The 18,412-nt window shown below is 34.8% G+C and overlaps 2 protein-coding genes across 3 annotated transcripts in view; one reads left to right on the top strand and one right to left on the bottom strand.

The window, feature by feature from the left end:
- The window catches only part of UHRF1BP1L (uhrf1 binding protein), a 66,075-nt gene extending 51,122 nt beyond the window's left edge, over positions 1-14,953 (top strand). The window contains exons 16-26 of the mRNA XM_035732534.2: positions 718-1,174; positions 4,116-4,645; positions 6,134-6,376; positions 8,104-13,728; positions 13,765-13,878; positions 13,911-14,035; positions 14,072-14,130; positions 14,216-14,379; positions 14,422-14,581; positions 14,622-14,738; positions 14,784-14,953. Coding sequence (XP_035587222.2) covers positions 718-1,174; positions 4,116-4,645; positions 6,134-6,376; positions 8,104-8,157 — 1,284 coding nt within the window. The 3' untranslated portion in view covers positions 8,158-13,728; positions 13,765-13,878; positions 13,911-14,035; ... (3 more) ...; positions 14,622-14,738; positions 14,784-14,953. The remainder of the gene's footprint in view (positions 1-717; positions 1,175-4,115; positions 4,646-6,133; positions 6,377-8,103; positions 13,729-13,764; positions 13,879-13,910; positions 14,036-14,071; positions 14,131-14,215; positions 14,380-14,421; positions 14,582-14,621; positions 14,739-14,783) is intronic.
- MS3_00008093 (uncharacterized protein) lies at positions 6,450-18,008 on the bottom strand. Of its 2 annotated transcripts, XM_035732533.2 has the most exons (8): positions 17,747-18,008; positions 17,441-17,713; positions 17,281-17,406; positions 17,121-17,248; positions 16,981-17,083; positions 16,832-16,945; positions 15,568-15,692; positions 6,450-11,786 (listed from the first exon to the last, which is right to left on the bottom strand). In XM_035732533.2, the coding sequence occupies exons 2-8, from the start codon at positions 17,606-17,608 to the stop codon at positions 11,705-11,707; spliced, it is 846 nt and encodes a 281-aa protein (XP_035587221.2). In that variant the 5' UTR covers positions 17,609-17,713; positions 17,747-18,008; the 3' UTR covers positions 6,450-11,704. The 2 variants fall into 2 exon arrangements, with proteins under 2 accessions (XP_035587221.2, XP_051067028.1); XM_051216438.1 differs by lacking the exons at positions 6,450-11,786; positions 15,568-15,692 and having other exon boundaries at positions 16,832-17,248; positions 17,441-17,688.
- Positions 18,009-18,412: the final 404 nt, after the last annotated feature.

The raw sequence follows: 18,412 nt of genomic DNA, 5'->3' as shown, positions 1-18,412 counted from the left end.
GAACCACTGGTTTTTGACTACGTTCTCGTGGATGGACTTGAAAGTTTTGAATACAGTTTTGTGTGTAGCCATGAATGCGTTTGGATTTAGATTCGCAGATCATAACGAAACAGCTATCCAGTAACTTCAGTTACCGATGTCCGCCAGTTGATGACAAAAATGATCAGTCAAATCTCCACTACGGGGAATATGAGTTTGACTGGGAACACCTTGGGACTTTAAATGAAGGTAGCAAAAAGAAGATCAAGTTATTTTCCAAAGCTCATTATTCGGATGACGAGGAAATAACATTAGACGTAATCTTTCACGCTCAAGGCCATTTTAGAACGGGGAGCTATATATGTTGATCTATCCTGGGACATCTTATTCAGTCGACTTTCTATAAGTGAAGTAAACCTTTATTATTATCACTCTGTTTCAATAACACAGTGTTATCAGAGTGCATTATCAACCTTGCTCTTGCTGTGCTGATCTACTTTCACATCGGTTAAATACTAATTCACAGTTTATGCAAGTTGTTTAGCTTCCGTCATTCTCACACAGATTCAAAACGAGGACCTATCAACTCATGGTTATCTCAGATGAATCTGAGTGTCCCGTCAAGTCCTTGTATGGTGTTTTAACTACGTACAACATGGATAAGTAGTAAAAATAATTACTGTAGATTTCTTTTCAGTAGTAACACGCTATTGTTTTTAATTTAACTACTCACTTTAGGATGGAGTTTGGGCAAACAATTCATCTAAAAATAACATAAGTCAACAGTTTTCTATTTCCAGTGATTTATCTGATCTACAAAGTACATCCAGTTCGATGGATGATTGGACTAAGCCATATGAAGTTTTATCTAATTTGAATTCATCGTGTACATATCAAACTGACGATATGTTATGGCCACCTCTTAATCATCAGCATCTGCTCAACTCTTCATCATTTCTATTAAGTCCAGATGAGATTGGTTCAGAATTGTTAGACGTAGATGTCTTTGCACCATATACGTTGAATACTCCCGATGCAGCTACTACTACTACTACTGGTCTGACAGCAGCAATGGAACAGTATCAAGAGCCAAAATCAGAGGAAAATATTACTGATCATGATAGATTTCGTCAATGGAAAAAGTCAAATATATCGAGTGTAATCATACAGTTGGCTGGATTTTCATTTGAAGCGGGTAAGCATAACTACAAAATTGATTAATAATAAAATAACTGAACGATATATTAATAAAGATTTCGTTTAATTGTAGTCAATATAATGAAAGTTTTATAGAAGCTAGATAAAGAGCCCGAACTTGTTATGACTTTATGTCCGGCTTTCTATCACGTGATTTATCCACCAGTCGAAATACGACTTATACAGTCTTAGCACTGTGCCGAAACCAATGACGTTCGACCGGTATGAGCAGTCTAGCGTCCTTATTGGTCCTACGTCCGCCTAGCCCATCCACTTGAGTCCAGAACACCAATACCAGCTTCAATATGCGAATCATATTTTCCAAACATACCGTGTTTATATATCAAACAAACGGACCGCAACGCACCATAAAATAGGAAATAGCATTTGTACACAATAAAGCCAAAAAGTGGCTGTGAATGTGAAAATCAGTAGTTAATAAGCTGAACATAATTTAGGGACAGTAAATGGTATAATAATAAAGTATGGGTCAAAATGAAGCTTATAAGTGGAATATAAATATACAAAATATAATTATTGAATAATTATACCATAAGAATATTTATATAATGTTAGTCCATTAATAGTCCTCGGAAGTTACCTGTAATTTAATCTTCACTAGGGTATAACAGAACTATTCTTTATATATTATGGGTTTTCAAATCCTGATACTATCGAATAACCTCTACAAACCCAACCAACTACTTGAATGAGAAGAAAGCTCCCATTGACGGACATCTGATTGCCTCACTGTATCACCTTTCCCTCCTGGAGGACATTAGATGGAGCCTCTTGCGTTCAACTGTAGCAACTCAAGTGGGAGTGGGATTGCTTTTCTTGATTCGTTCCAAGTAGTTTAGTCATATCAGTAGGTTTCACGTATAAAGTAGAGCTCACAAGTGAATACATTATCATTATACTTGTTGATTAAATTATATTGCCTTAGAACGATGATAATCACTATCAGATGAAGCATATGTTTAATATTTATAAGCAATGGATTGTTGAACGTATATCCTATGCATCACTAAGATGATTTCTATAAACCAAAAATCGTCCTTATTTTTATCTGACTTTATATTGTTCAACGATAATGTCTCCTCTACTGCAATTACTTACATCAATTCAGGTTTTCACAGCCAGCGTAAACTTATGGGTCAGTACCATTACGTATGAAATCTTAGTTAAACAAAGTCATTCACTTATAAAAATTGCAGGATTTGACATAGATTTTTAATCACCACATTTCAAATTATCACAGTACGAAGAAACCATGTCAAAATCAGTAAATTCGAAATAATATTAGTAGTAATAAAGAACTATATATACGAAGTATAGTTCAAAGTGGTCACATTAAATAAATCATTAATGACTATGAAATAATATTACAACTGGTGGTTTAGAGCAAATTCATATGCACTTCTACGACTGATTTCGAATCATACCCTTCAACCATAGATTTTTAGTGGCCCATGGATCTGACTCCTATTTAGATCGTATGGATAAGATAATAAGATTTGTGCATGTCCATGTCGTGCTGCACAGGCTTTGCTGAGTGCATCGGATTAGAGATTGAGCTGGACCCGTTGAGTGTGTTCGTCGAATGTATCAAGTGCAGAAATCTCTTCATCGACGTAGCTTGCTGCGTTGCGTTCGTCGTCGGCGGGCTTACCAATTTTGGTGGCCCATGGATCTGACTCCTGTTTAAATCGTATGGATGTTTGCTATCGCTGATTCTCGTATATCATCGTCAACTTAAATCGCGTTAGTCAATAACGGAATTTAGATAAGTCGAATAACGAGAATTGACTTGAGAATACACATATTTTGTATATGAAGCGAATGAAACAGAGCAGAGCAAAATGACACGCAGGGAAGATGGCTGAGATGCCAACTCCCTTTTGGTCAAGCGTTACTCAATATTTATAGTCAGACAGAACAAAGCTACAGACATGTGATTAATGGAATAAGAAGGGCACACACATACGCTCATATAAAAACAATCAAGACTGACAAGCGAATAATTGACAAGGTCAACATATGACTCAAGTAGAATGAATAGATTGGTTTGTCCAAAATTTAGAATAAGGTATATGGGCTTAAAATAATGACTGACACTACAGATTACAAGTGTCTCGAGGACCCGAACTACAAAGTCTACACCTCCTGAAATGACTCAGTTCAACAGTCATTGACTTTTTGAAGTATATTAGACAAAACTTTATCGTTGTTTTTTTATTAACGTTCAGTACCAAATAAAGTTTCTTAATGTATGCATTGGTGCACTCGGTTTTGAGCCACAATTTTTAATATGTAGAGTTTGTGATACTACGTGGCTAACTATACCAAAGTAAATGGAGTGTGGTTAAAACATGTAACCTTAATAGTTCGTAGTCGTATTCTAATCCACAAACCAATATTTTGTATCTAATTACTTGGTAGCACTCGTTAATTCGTCAAGTTTCGAACGACAATCACTAACAGTGCTTTCTCCCGCATTTTTATTCGACAGTCGATTTATGTAGAGCTATCTCTTATTATATAGTCATTATTTCACAAGTCACAGATAAATTTGTCAACAACAATATGGTTACTTTTCAGTGCTCACTAACGACTTCGATTAAAGTGTGTAAGTAAATATAAATTGAGATAGCTTAAACTCGTGTTGTACATAATATAAATGGTTACAAACTCAGAAATCCTTAATCTGTTGCAACCTTAGTTATTTCCAAGTGATCATTCTATAAATATGTAAGCTATATCATAAAAAAGGCGAATCAGTGACTCAACAGTTGAAGTACTCAATCCAAATCCTGCCTAATCGACGTCAAGCTATTATAATCAGTTTGTGTCACTATCCCTCACAAAGATTATATGGCTTAGGGTTAAGGACACAAATGTACACTTGGTAAATAAGTTACTTTTTTAATGTTTTTTAGATGCTATGAATTTAGAAACACGTTTTTGGATTGTATTTAAATCACTTCAATTATTTATGAAACCAGAAGAATCACTTCATTGTTCCATCGCTTCATCTCGTGCTGAACCTGACCAAAAACAACATAATAAATTTGTACAATCTGATTATTTATGGTCAGTTTTCCTAAGTTTTGGTGGTGATCCAACGGTTGGACTAACAAAACTAAAGCCTACAACTAGTGATATTTATCCATGGTTATATGCCAATGCTACTTTATTAAAAAATTGGAGACTCATTATTCCATCAAATATTCAACAATTATTTATTCACGTATGGCATCAAATTGGCGGCCATGAAAACATAAATCCATTAAATTCTTCTCTGTGTAGTAGCATCCATGGAGTTAGTATGGATAATAATGATAATAACGATCCAATTAATTCACCTCCAAGATGTTCAATTCGTTTATTGTTAAAACAAGGAAATTTATCGCTGAAACTGGAATCAGGTGCCAATGAAAATCCAGAACAATTAAAACTCTTCAGACAGGTGTGTAAATGTTATCCTTTAAAATGTATCATTTACAGATTTCCCAGTCATCATTGACTATTTTTGTGAAATGCTTAAAAACAGTTACGGTATTGAATATCATAAGTGGCAACACTTCAGTGATCAGTATATTTCCTTCCTTATCTATCTTTTGGAGAAATAAGATACAGCCATATTGAAATTTGTGATTGTAAAGCACTACAAATAGTTTATTTAACACGGAAAAAGGCTTTAAAAGTAAGGAGACGAATCGGAAAATTTCCGAGTTAAATGTTTTTACATGGCAGATAATCCCTGTTGTAGTAATTCCTTTATTACATCGTTCTACATCGTCACAACTAGAGTGCATGTAATAACGAGAAATACTTTCATTCATTATTTGAAAGGTTTTGTATCTTTCTATTATTGATGTTAAGGACTGGAATTAACCAGTCTCTTATTGTATCTTGAGCGGATTACTCCGATGATTGACATAAAGTTCATGACTCGTCCTATTTGGAACTCGTTAGCTGGATGTGTTTGTACCCGTTATGATAACATGGATACTGGGAACCAGGTGCATCCATCTGACGAGTTCTAAATATGACGGAACATACGTCCTGAATTCCACTGTTGACCACCACCCGACTTTAATAGAAATATGTTGCAATATTCTGTGCAAAGGATTTTTTACTTAGCCTTTTTTGCCAGTAGATTAACGGGGATCAATTAATTGTATCTATATGATTGATTCAAAGTGCCAGTTAGTTTTATAAGTTATGACATCTCCATTCTTATGACATTAGTGAAATGATTTTTCGCAGCAGATTAAACAGTTTGAATTGTTAATTTAATTGATATACAAAATAATTGTATTGAGGCATATACATATAGTGTCTTTTGCTATTTTCTCACCCATTTCGACGCGTATATATCCTTCCTTATATGATTTTTTGAAAAAGAAGAATTAATTTACAATTAGTACACAGAGGAGATTCAGTTGCCTATTCAGTCGTTATGAAGAAACAACCTAAGTTAATAAAATGGAAAGATTTTCCTTACATATCTACGGACAACTTGTTCGTATCACAAAACCAAACATGTAATACTTCAATGAGGCAATTACAGTTATAATTATTATTAGTGATAAGCCATTTTGCTAACCGATATTAAGTGAAAGTCATAGAATATCTTACAGTTATTTTTCCTCTAATCTGAGGATTTTTAGCACTCTGCACACACATACACATCCTTAGTCAATTTAAGGTTCGAACCTTGTTATCAAAAGGCATATTACCGCTCAGTGGCTGGAACTTGGTAGCTTTTCAACCCACATCGTTTTACATTCAATGAAAATTTCCTATTAAATCCATGACTGCTGTTAGAATTGTATTAAAAGCCCACTGGCTATAAAAGTCTTAAAACTCTTCAACATTTTGGTCAATAAATAAGAATAATTCATATCAGTATTAGTAATTCCTATTGATGTTTTACATTATATTCAAATAGTTGTTTCTGCAACAGGGATTGATTATTGAACTAACAGAATATGGCGTATTTCAAATTGGATTTGAAAAATGCACGTCGAATATGGAACAAAATAATAAGGAATGTGTTAATCATTGTCGCAACCGTGCAAAGAGTATTGACAATGAGTTATTATCCTCCTACTCTCCAGTAAATATACCCAGTGCTTTTCATAATATCCTAATCAATCGATATGCATTCGAGAATAAAATATTGAAAGATAAGGTAAAGTTAACTCTAAGTTTATGGACTATTTTTTAGATCTAGCTCCATGCTTATATTTGTATAATGCTCGCTGACTTACTTGACTGAAACTTGTATTTTGTAAAAAGGAAAACTAAATTAAGTAGATACTTTGGTGGGAGTGTTCGTTATGGAGCTGGAGTTATTGACTGAAAAGAAAGTTTGATCGACGAATACGATAGTAACAATAGCAACGTCGATAAGACGACTTAAATTCTTACGTTGAATAATAGATGTGGGAAAGTCATTGAAATGAAAAAAGTATAAAATAGTCGAAACTCACCTTTTTTGTCCTTTGATAAACCATGATGACGGTTACCCTCGAATGTCGTAAAGGAAAGGACGCAATGAGTAACAGACCGTAAATACAAGTGAACTAACATACGCACATCGAATTATTTATTCAGAACAACTTACACTTCATTTGGGGCCCATTTAAGCTGATGGCTAAAGTATGTTATGCAAAGACTAGGTGCATGGAGTTTTACCGGATTGGCTTCTTCAGAGCTATACCAAATTTGAAGGTTTATGAATGATATTTTCTTAAAAACTATGGGGTTTTGTAAACTAACTCGCATAATTTTTTAAATTAAACATATCCATTTTTAAGAAAGGTTGATGTCAGAATAAACAGTTCGTTTCTAAAGCAGTCTGACGGACAAATTTGACGATATCATTAGTACATTGAAGGGATTAGACACCTTTTCCTCTATTAAAACCCAACTTTCAAAAGATCAGTCACTTATAAGCCATATAGAATCCGGCACAGATATGTGTTGGTTGAATTTGCTTCGCCACTTGGAAAATATATTAGTTATTCGTTGTACATGGGTTTTCTATCATTTTTTTTCCAGTATACCAAGCATCAAAAGACATTTATGCCAATTATTTCAATCAGTAATGGCATTGCACAACGGTCCTGATCTTATGAGTGTTGCTGCCAGCCCCCAAATATATTATGGTAGTTCGAAAGCAGAACTAAATTTTAGAGTAGCTTATGAATTAATATTTGATCACTGAGCAATTTATGAAACTATACGCCGCCACAGGGGTCACAATTATCATTCAGATGGTTAAATCGAAATCCATTTTAACCTGTAACCTAATTCTGTTGTAATTTCGTAACCCCTGCCCTATGAGACTACTCATGAAAATGCAAAAGTTAACCATTTGTTAGTAACCAAGTATTGACCAATTTGGCTTCAAACCATAAATTTTCGATCCAAGCTGAATTAAGCAAAGTCAAGTTACGAACTTCTAACCCAATAGTTGAAATTTGATTGTTCTTATCAGTGCATTTGACATTTTTATATACCATTTAATTGGACACACATATATTCTGTACCCACCCAGTAAGGATGTTAATAAAATGCTCAAACTAATAACGTATATGTGCTAAAAAGCTTGTGTATATATCTCTAGTTGAAGTCAGTCGATGATATGAACTTCCTTGAAATCTAACAACCTCCATGAACGAGCGGCTTTGAGTGATTGTCTCGCTGTATAGAAAATTAACAAATATTCAGAATGTATAATACTGGATGTTGATTTAGGGTGTGAGTTCGTACTACTTGGAGGAAGCAGTTATGTAGTCAACCCTCGCTTTCATTGTTTATCTAATTGATGCCAATTCGTGATAAAACCCAACTAACAAACACATCTTCATAAATTACATATCTTAATGGATTTTATAATGATTATTATTGTAGATTGAGGCCTTGACAAATGAGTTAATGAAACTAAGATCAATGCATAATGCTTAATACTCATCAACGATTCCGAAAATATGATTTACCATATATTTATGGAATACTGCAAATTATACAGGCATTTCTCCTTTTGACAATTAACCATTTTAATGACTGAATTCTTTCTATCGAAAAATTGGTTTTCCATGTGAGAGTGAATATCGCTAAATCTTTAGTACAGAAAAACTAATTGTGTTCATAATTTTAATCAGAAATCAAAGTATTCCTGTTCTTTTTTCTTCCGATCATTAACTCATAACAATGTACATGTCAGTGCACTTGTCTGTTCATCACTCGTGGACAGATCCCTGATAGGAAATTCTTTTTTAGATGTACATAGTTATTTCTCAATCACCATAAATTAGACTATTTGTTTACAGTTTGTTTTGGTTTTCACTTATCGATTTATTTAGTAATTTCTTTGTCCATGGACTTATCTTGTACTTTTTTTCTCGGGTCACTTTCTTTGTCTTACCATTTATTGATTTATCGAATTCCAAACATATTGACTGCTTTTTTGTAATGAGCATTCTCTAATTACTCTGTGTTTTTTCTTATCCACTGGATGAAGAGGGAAACAAGGTATACAAAAACACATATAACAATAAAAGATTTTATTCTATTGGAATGATCTTCGATCCTGTTTTTCTCGTCCATCCGCACACATAATGCGATGGCCAAACCTCATTAGTGAGAAGCGCCACATATTTTTCTTGATGAATTTGGAGACGGTCTTCGTCATCGATTAATATCATCCGGAAGACCACTAACAGCTACGAGTTCCCTAGGGAGCTGTTTCGTCCTAGTATGAGACTCTTCAGAAGAATTGCACCTAAAACCTCCATGTCTTGTGTCGAGTACCATGGTTTTTGACTTTTGGTCGTGATAAGATGGTTTATATTTGAGATTTCAGTCCCATGGGTGATAATTTTCCTACTCTGGACATAGTAAAGGGCTTCTATATGATTCTAAGTTTTTTTACTTGGTGTAGAAAAGTATCAAATGTAGCCGCAAATGAGTTTAGGCTCTATCATTGATTGTATTTAAGGCTTTTTCACAGTTACGGGAGATATCGACAAAATACTACTTGATTACTGATTATTGTGTATAAACTACAGTACTTCCTATCACTACTTCAAGAATAATATTCAAGTTAGATCAAAACGGGGGTGAATTGCTAAATTTGAAGCCTTTATAAATAAAAATATGCAGCACCCTCATAATAGCCCACTGTACTACTTGTTTCCCCAACTTATAGACAAGATTATAAGCTTATATATGCATGACCTGACTTTTAAGTTACTATATTTAATGTGATTAATTTATAGAGCATTATCATAAACCTTAGAATGTATACTAACATAACGGAGAGAATACTAGGGAAGTTGTAACTACGAAATATTTTATGTATTATCACTTCACCTATTGCCTAATTACTAAGCATCCGGATTATTGTCTTCCTACATTTCTCGTTGTAAGCTTCAGTTGAACTTAATAATTACTGTTTGACGTCTTACTATCCCTTGATTATTGCTAATTCACCTTGTGTTCCGTCTCCAGCTATTTATGGCTTGATTGTATGTGGACTAGGATTTCCTGCTTGGAGTGTGTCGTGACCTGATAGCACACATACTTTAATGCTCTAGTCATCTGGTTAATGAAATGCTATCAATTTATCCAACTGGGCTAGTTAAGAATACACCACGGGTATACAACGAGTTCATTTTGTTGACACTACAGTATACTTTTTATTTGAAGCTTCACTCAAGATACCACTCAGATTAATATTGAGATCCCCTTGATAAAAACCCTACCTTTGGGGAACATTAACTCGTAAAACAAATGTGTTTCCGTGTCAAATCAGTTAAAGTGGTTGCACTTTAATGTTAGGTGATTGGAGTTACGAAGCCCTGTGCTTGTTGACAATCATCAAGAATACTTACTCAGAATTTTGAAGGAACTGATACTTCCCATGTATTGTAGTCAGAGACACCAGTACTAAGAACTAAAAAGTAGGAAATTTTCTGTTAGTCTATAAATAGCAGTTCAACCGTGATTATTTATAGAACTTGTTTTTTCTTCATGGTACTATATTGTACGAACACATGCTAATATTGCATCACAAAGTTTACGCATAGCTACTATAACGTTCAAAATTTGATTGAGTCTGTTAGATAATCAAAAATATGTTTACGCGTTCAAGTGATACGTTGTTGTAAGTCATCAGTAATTTGAATTAGCTTATTTACTTTATCTATGTATTCAGTCATTGGTTTTTGTTTTGTTTTGTAAAAGGATCTTGTTGGAATGCTTTGTGCTGAGAATTCCTGATTGCACCAAAAATATAATATTGAATAAAGCTACCAATAATAATAACTAGTACCTCCCCCTCTTGGTTATTTAGCTCAACCTGTACAGACTAGTTTATATCAATAACTAGATGTCTAGATTTTCGCATATCACGACAGCCGAATCATTTTTACACGGCACTCTAATAACAAACAAGTCTTCAGATCGAAGAGCTATTAATTGCGTAACTTCTAAAATCTATTATGACATTATACTGTATCTCTCAGGAACACCATTTCCCAATAATTCTAGTCATTGGGACATACAAAATAATTATCCAAGTGCCAATCAGCATGTTGGTTTTTGTGTATGTTTCTGTAAAACAAGGATTCCTGTAGTACGGGATTGTCAATGTTGACTCCGTTTAAATAGTTTGATAACTGGCTAGTGTAGTATACAACTTCTGACCATCTTAAAACTTAAGTAGTAATGGCTTAGTGATTACAGTAACTGGTTTTTAACCACTGAACCATGAGTTCAAACATTGCTTCACTTCTGTCTAGGGAACCAGGTTGCATCACTAGCCATCATTCTTAATTTGGTTACAAACCCCTTGTATAAATCCGTGCACACTGAGTTGCACAAATAAATTTCTATGCGATAAATTAGAGCTGTTGCTTATTTGGTAGACGTATTCAGACCAGTCGGTTATTATTGGTAAGTGGTCTAATCAACATTTTAGGTGGCTGACATGAAATAAGTATATACGATTAATGTAATGAAAATGCAATATGATGTAAAAACTAATGCCATGACATTATTTTGATATATCAAGATTGATCCCCGTGGATCTTTATGCATCTGGTACAATATCGTTGTTTTTATACATAAATGGAGTTTCATTATCCTTTTTATGCGTCATATATATGAATCCAACTCCAAATTCAAGATGATCAATACTAGTGAAACAGAAGTGAACTTAATAGCGTTAATTCAGTGAAATTAATCAAAGATAAAATGAAAACTCTCACATCTTAATATTTCTACTCTCATAAGCAACATATTCTAATACGTTAAAAAGAAACAGTTCTTAAGAAAACTACCGATTTTAAGATATAACAATCATTACAAGGTTTAATATTTTTAAGTAACATAAAAACATTAATTGCGTAGGGTCACATAAAAGGAACAATTATGTACTTAGAAGGGAAGATGTATATAATTGAGTCAAAATACTTTTGAATTTATATTCAATGCACACAAAATAAAGGATTTAATTTTTTTTACAAAGATGAGAACACGAATTTATCACTGAAGTAGACTGAACAACTGTTTTATCAGGCAGAAATCCATACCTACAGAAGTTTCGGATTAAAGAGAAAAGATACATATGGATGTTACAGTACTGAAATTATAGAACGATGAACAGTGTTTGAAGAAATATTCTTATATCCATGAATCTTTACTACATTTTACTCGTTCTCATATTTTCCAAGTGATTAAAAGTGAACATGAATTTCAACAGCTTACCCTAGCAAATCCTTCAAACTGTAATTTAGTAATATTAACAAAAAGTAGGTTAAACTGACCACTTAAAATATAAAACATTTATTTGGAATTATACAGACGGTTGGCATATAATCTTTCGAAAACCATGAAATGGTAAAATACTAAACTCTTAAAAAATATATATAATAGTAAATCTCCAATACAAGTATACTGTATTCATTAAAATCGACCTCTGAATATTGACAGCTAGCCATGATTTATAAATCCTCAACAAAAACCACGTGGGAATGCACACGTTACAAGTTTGACAATTTTAGTGGTTGCATAAAGTCAACGCCTGGACGTAACAACTTTGAGAACGAGAAAAAGGATTTTCTGTAAATTCGGCGTGTCACTATTAATTACCGAAGCAACCAATAAAGGGTAAATGTAGATTTTTCCCCCTTACATCGTATATTTGGGGGAAATTTGTAGACAAGGATTTTCCTTACATCCATATATCCAAACTTTGTTGTTTAACTAGTGTCCCGACATATTTGGTGGTCATCACAAATAACTTACGAGATGCAAGTGAGTGGCGTGCTATCTATTTTTATGTTCATTATCACTAATACTTAGGTGTGACGAAGAAACTAGTCAATCTATGGATGGAATTTTTTCACAAACGACTAAGAAAAATGAACATACATGGATTTAGGGATATAAATAAGTTAATAACTAGTTGCGTGGCAAGTACTCCCTCCGACTTTCAGCGTAAACACCGCACATTAGACTTCATCTCAGTATGGAAAGCTACGGAGTACCGACTGTTTCTTCTATATTTAGGCCCCGTAATTCTTCAACAAAGTTTACCGCAACCCTTGTACCCTAATTTCAGGCGTTTAGATTTATCGATTTATTTGTTAGCACATCCAAGATTACGTAATAGCGCTACAAATTCCGTCAGAATGGGTTTACTGAACTTTCGTAAGAAATATGAATGGTGTTATGAGTCCAAAAACTTAGTTTACAATGTGCATTTGTTGCAGCACCTTCGCGACGATGTTCGTGCATATGGACCTTTAGATTGTTTTCAGCATTCCCATTCGAGTCATATATGAGGCAAATTAAGAAATCAGTGCATAGCGGGTATGCTGTAGCCAAGCAAGTAGCTCAGCGTTATGCGGAGATATCTTTTTGTGATAGGCTCCAAGCTAGTAGTTCAACTTATAGTGCACAGATAACCGATAGGGTAGACTCACGGAAACAAGTAATTATGCTTAAGAATACTAAAATAACTTTATTTAAGCCAGATAATGTGGTACTAGTACACGGGAAGCCTGGTCTGGTAACTGATGAAGGGGAGAATGGATTGATGAAAATTAGGTCATTCGCAGACCTACGCAATTACTTCGAAGAACCCTTCCATTATAGTGACAGGAATATTTATGTGCTTGATAGTTAGTCATGAGCACACATGGTTTCAATTGAATATACTGACTGTAAATGTATTGCCCTTAATTGTGTTAATTATTCAGAGATTGTTCCATAAAATGAAATGACGATTGTTCCATTGCTATATACGTTTATGTAAATGTATTGTTTCAATCTTGCTGATGATATTACCATAAACCATTTCCTTACCTCTAATGTCCCATTAGCCGGCCAACAAACAATACATAATTTTAGATGCACCGAGCAAGAGGCAGCTTATGATTGCAGCTAAACAGTGGTTTGTGGAGAAAGAACTTTGTCTCTATCCAACGGACAATTGATCAGTCCTGAAGTGTAAGGTCATTCACGAATGCGGTGAGTTACAAACATAGAAACGATCATTATCTATAGATAGTCTCCAGAATGCAAAGGAGTTGTTGGTTTCCTTCAACAAATTAGATGTTTACCGTATCAACATTTCTACGGACGAAAACACCCTGCAACTACCAATGAGAAGCCGAAGAGGTTAGTACAGTAACCTTATTAACATTTCGTAGAGGTGTATTGAAACGGAAAAAGGGTTTCTTTACAATTCCGTTGACATGGATGTGGCCCAGATGCAGGCTAGAAACAGCCACGTCCAATATCGGTTGCTGGACACCATTATCTCGCCAATCTCCAAGTAGGCGTGTTTACCTTGAAGATGTTAATTAACTAGTTGGACATAATTGGACACATCGCCCTTAACGTCCGTGTGGGCAGTGCGTTAGCGGTCGAGTAAGTCACGTGTCACACTGAGTTAAGTTTATAAAATTTGATAAACTGTATGCTGTACTGCAGAACATATTGTCAATCGTTTCAGACTTGAGTGCCAACATTAGGCAGTTACTGCCGAAGTCTGGTGGGTGTGAACATCCGCGGCAATCCGATTGCGGACTATTAAGCCAGCAGTTCCCTTTGTCATCTGAAGAGGGACTGGGAATGTTAGACGCATGTCTTCAGCAAGAAATTATAAGGGACAAGTTTGTAAGCCAACAAAATTAACAGGATCATTTGTTCGTATTACAGATGGCCATGCTGATGTGGTTAATGAATGATAACCCTAGAACGTCTATGCGCTATAATTTGTCATACGTCATGACACCTGAAGTTGCCAGCCATTTCACAATACTTGGCACTTCATCGGAAAGAGCACGTCAAAAATGCAGGTTTTATGGTTGCATACGAAGTAAGAAATCTTTTAACTTCCAGGCGCATTAACAGATCAGTTCCTGTCTTCATCGGTGAACGAAAAGACCTTGCAAAACTGCATGACATCGCGACGCAAGGATATTTTCACGATATTAGACAAAATGCAAAAGCGTAATAAAAGAAAACAAGAATATGTACGTACTAATTTAAACTTATAACTATTCACCGCTGTTTTGTAGGTGCGATGTTCAGTATTAACGAACATAACCGTAAGTAGAACTTCACATAGGTAGTTGCTTAAAAAACAATAGGAGTTAGATATCGTTGTAATTTTTTTGTGCTTATTAAATTTCAGAATTCACAAGAAGATTACTTCGCTTCTCAATAATTCAACAGGAGTTTAAAAAAGGCATTACCAGTGTAATATATTCAACTTCATTTTCAAGAAACATTTTCTTAAACATGCGCTTGTTTTCCAAATTGCATGTAAAGCTCTTTGAGTGAGTGTTGAGAAAGCCTGTCTGATTTTAAATGCACTTGTAATTAAGTACATGTGCCTAATTAATAACCCATAACATGTTCTTTCTTTTGTAGATCTTTTCAAAACTTGGCAATTACAATCAAAATACATAACGATCGATGCTCTAGCATGTCAACTATTCATAATGTACAATATGACGTTTTTTTCTTTTCAATAAATTTCTTTAAACATGTACCATTCTTAACGTCGATTGCAGTTGTGTGGTTTGCTATGGAAATAAAGGCGAACATACGAGACATTTGAAGCTAGATCAAAGGTGTGCCAAAAATTGGAGCGAAAGTAGATGAACCGGATTGTATTTAGGCGAAAAGTAGACAATTTGGCGTGTATTTAAACGAAAATTAGACAATTCAGCGACATGTAAAACAGAGCAAAATCCCCTGACAGGCGAAGCAGACATTTAGGCGCGTTACCCCATTATTTTCCCTTTATTGATTGCTTGGGTACAATTAAAATACACAAAAGACTACCATATAACTCACTCAACTAAGTAATTCTCCAGATCGTTTGGATAGAACTCCAGATCAAGATCCTTAGTAATGGAAAGTAGATTCCCTATCAGCTCTCCATTTTTGTAGACCACAATAGCAGGAACACCACGGTGAGACTATTAAAGAATGCACATATTACAAGGACTAAACAAGTGAAACGTCCATTAAGTCAAACACTAAGAAATACAACGTATAAATAACAACCAGTTACGACTACAACATGATTCGCATTATCCATCGAGTAAGAAACTTCTAGCCTTTTGACAAACAGGGATATTCTCTTTGTCAAACTTGATATTATTTGAGAAAATTAAGATCACGCCACTTTTCTATGATACACTCGTCAGCATAACTTAGTAACCATAATTCAAGACAAAAAGAGCTGTCTATTATTTAGATTTCCATGCTGTAAAAACCTAGCTTTCAAATATGAAAAGGGCTTTATGCAATAACATGTAGTGGAGTATGATTAATTCACATTATCAAATACATGACTAGGACACTATCCGTCAGGAGACCAAAACGCTTGAGAAACCATTGAAAAGTTGAATGTGTCCACAGAAATCACCTTTATGTATGGGTAAGCGGTCCAGATTTGGAAACAAGGTGCCCACATTTGCATTTCCCACTTACTATATGTTTATGTAACACAGAATCCGTCTGACCTTGAAGCAATATGTAGGATGCACGGTTCATCAGGCAAATCAGCGACACTACAATTGTGCAAACATTAGTCTGGTGGGGATTTGTAGCTCAGATGGAGTTTTGTCCTCTGAGTTGAATAGTTTGGTTGTGGAGCTTTCATCGTTCTTCTGGACGAAACCATCAACACAAATTTCTACCTGAAGTCCAGGTCAGAGAACAAAACTCCACCAAAAGCATTAATCTACAAACATCGAGCTGTTTGTGATAACAATGCTCTGGATATGGCTTTATACATCATCTTGTATAATTGCAATAATAACCTGCTATCTAGTCATGGATCCATAACTACTTCACTGCTTGGTCTCATGACAAGAGGGCTTTCATTTTCAAGAATAGAACGATGTTCGGTGTTTCGAAACTAAGGGTCAAACGTTCCAGTTAAAAGAGTGGTTAGATGGCCACATAATCCGCGAAAAAGAAATCAAAAGACGAGATCACTTTACAAAACGAACTGTATGTAGATCAAACCATATGGAGAAAACTGGGAAAATACGAAATATATTACATGCAGTTATGAGATATGAAAATAAACTCCACAGACAGAACTTACGAATCGGTAACTGAGATGAGCCTCAGAAGCTCGGATTCTACAAAACTTCACATGAGGATAACCGTGATATATTTTTTCGAGACAAGTGTTGACTTTTGCACATGATTTATTGCCCTTTGTATTTAAAACGTATACAAAACGTTACTTACATTTTCATATATAAAAACAATAACAGTCGTGTTCTTGTTTGTGTTATCTATCTCCTCAATAAATGTATCCGCTACCAGATCGTAGATCTTGTTGAAAGTGGGTCTTGAAAGTTATACGTTTTTTACACAGAAAGGCTTACAAACTTTCGTTGGCTTTTCTTAGTTCATTTATTCTGTTCTGTCGATATTGAGTCAAAAAGTTATCGTCGCTATCATCTGAAGCGTTTAAGGTCGAATGGGTATGTTCATCTTCCTTTTCATCTTTACTCTTAAAAATAAAAAATAATTATAACCACATACATAAGGTCTGCAACTAAAGGAATGCTGTTTGGTATATTCGACAAGTTTTCGTTCTTTCTCAGCGTTCCGTTCACTTTCCAGTCTTTTAAAACGTTTATAATCAGCAACTACACCCTTTGGTCCAGTCTAAAACTACATTACATTTCAGAATATTCCTAACCTGTGGAGAGCCAAGATAGGATATATTTTGGGGGTTTAAACTTTTCGGAACAACAGTAGAAGGGTTACTTTCCTTCCCACTCTCGCCACTGTCCTCTTCGCCTTCACTGCTGCTACAGTAATTATGGACCTTTTCTCCAAGAAGTTTGTCGTCAAACGATAAAGCCATAAGGTTAAGATTGTAGCGGTTGTCGTCTAGCCAGAAGGTACTTCATGTACTAGGGTAGCATGAAGAGTAAATGGGGAGGGCTGAAACAGAGAACATAAGGTGAGTCAACGACCTAGAAAATTCACATAATGCACTTACATTTATTAAGCAAATCAACATAAAATAATCAGTAATAACACAAGCGTCAGATTTATGGAATCTTGAGTTCAAGACTAGGATCAGATGGTCAACTGATCAAGAAAACTAGGCAACGAATCATTCATTGGTGGAGATTGCTGAGCACTTTAAGGTCAAACTGTCTTAAAACGATTGGCGCGCCAACCCAACAATTTGTAAATTTTTCCAGAAACGGTCAAATCAAGACAATTTAAAATTTGATTTGATTTCACCCTCCGTCCTGTAAGCAATGAAAGTGATGTCATAGTAATGATGCATAATATAGAATGAATCTTCAATGGTATTGTCATCATGACGATTCGCCACTTAAGACAATTTTGAGGCTTGACTGAAAGAAGCTTCTGTATTAGTACATAAGGTAACAGGACTTCTGAGATTAATAATTATTTGCACAGTATACAAGGACAAAAGTCCTACAGTTTATGTTAACCCTTTTCTAGTATGCTTTTGTGAATGTTTAGTCTTCTCTTGAAAGAGTCAATTGAAGGTTCCAAGAATTGATGACTCGTTATGTATGCCACGGGTGTTTTTTCGTTGTTGGCTTTTCTAATCCTCTGAGATGTCCTGGTCTGGTAGGAGGAAAAAGGAGGATATATTAGGTCCTATATCATTTCCCAGTGTTTTATA

The sequence above is a fragment of the Schistosoma haematobium genome, chromosome 4, assembly GCF_000699445.3.
Source record: "Schistosoma haematobium chromosome 4, whole genome shotgun sequence".
Lineage (NCBI taxonomy): Eukaryota > Metazoa > Platyhelminthes > Trematoda > Strigeidida > Schistosomatidae > Schistosoma > Schistosoma haematobium.
The sequence above is the reverse complement of the archived record's forward strand: the minus strand, read 5'-3'. Positions and strand labels throughout refer to the sequence as shown.

What these genes read in the sequence shown, in the direction of transcription:
- MS3_00008093 (XM_035732533.2), bottom strand. Translation starts at nt 17,608, where the DNA reads ATGGCTTTATCGTTTGACGACAAACTTCTTGGAGAAAAGGTCCATAAT. An exon ending in TTGTTTTTATATATGAAAAT is followed by an intron (nt 16,946 to 16,980) that starts GTAAGTAACGTT and finishes TTAAATACAAAG; the next exon opens with GGCAATAAATCATGTGCAAA. An exon ending in CTGGAGAATTACTTAGTTGA is followed by an intron (nt 11,787 to 15,567) that starts GTGAGTTATATG and finishes AAACTTCTGTAG; the next exon opens with GTATGGATTTCTGCCTGATA.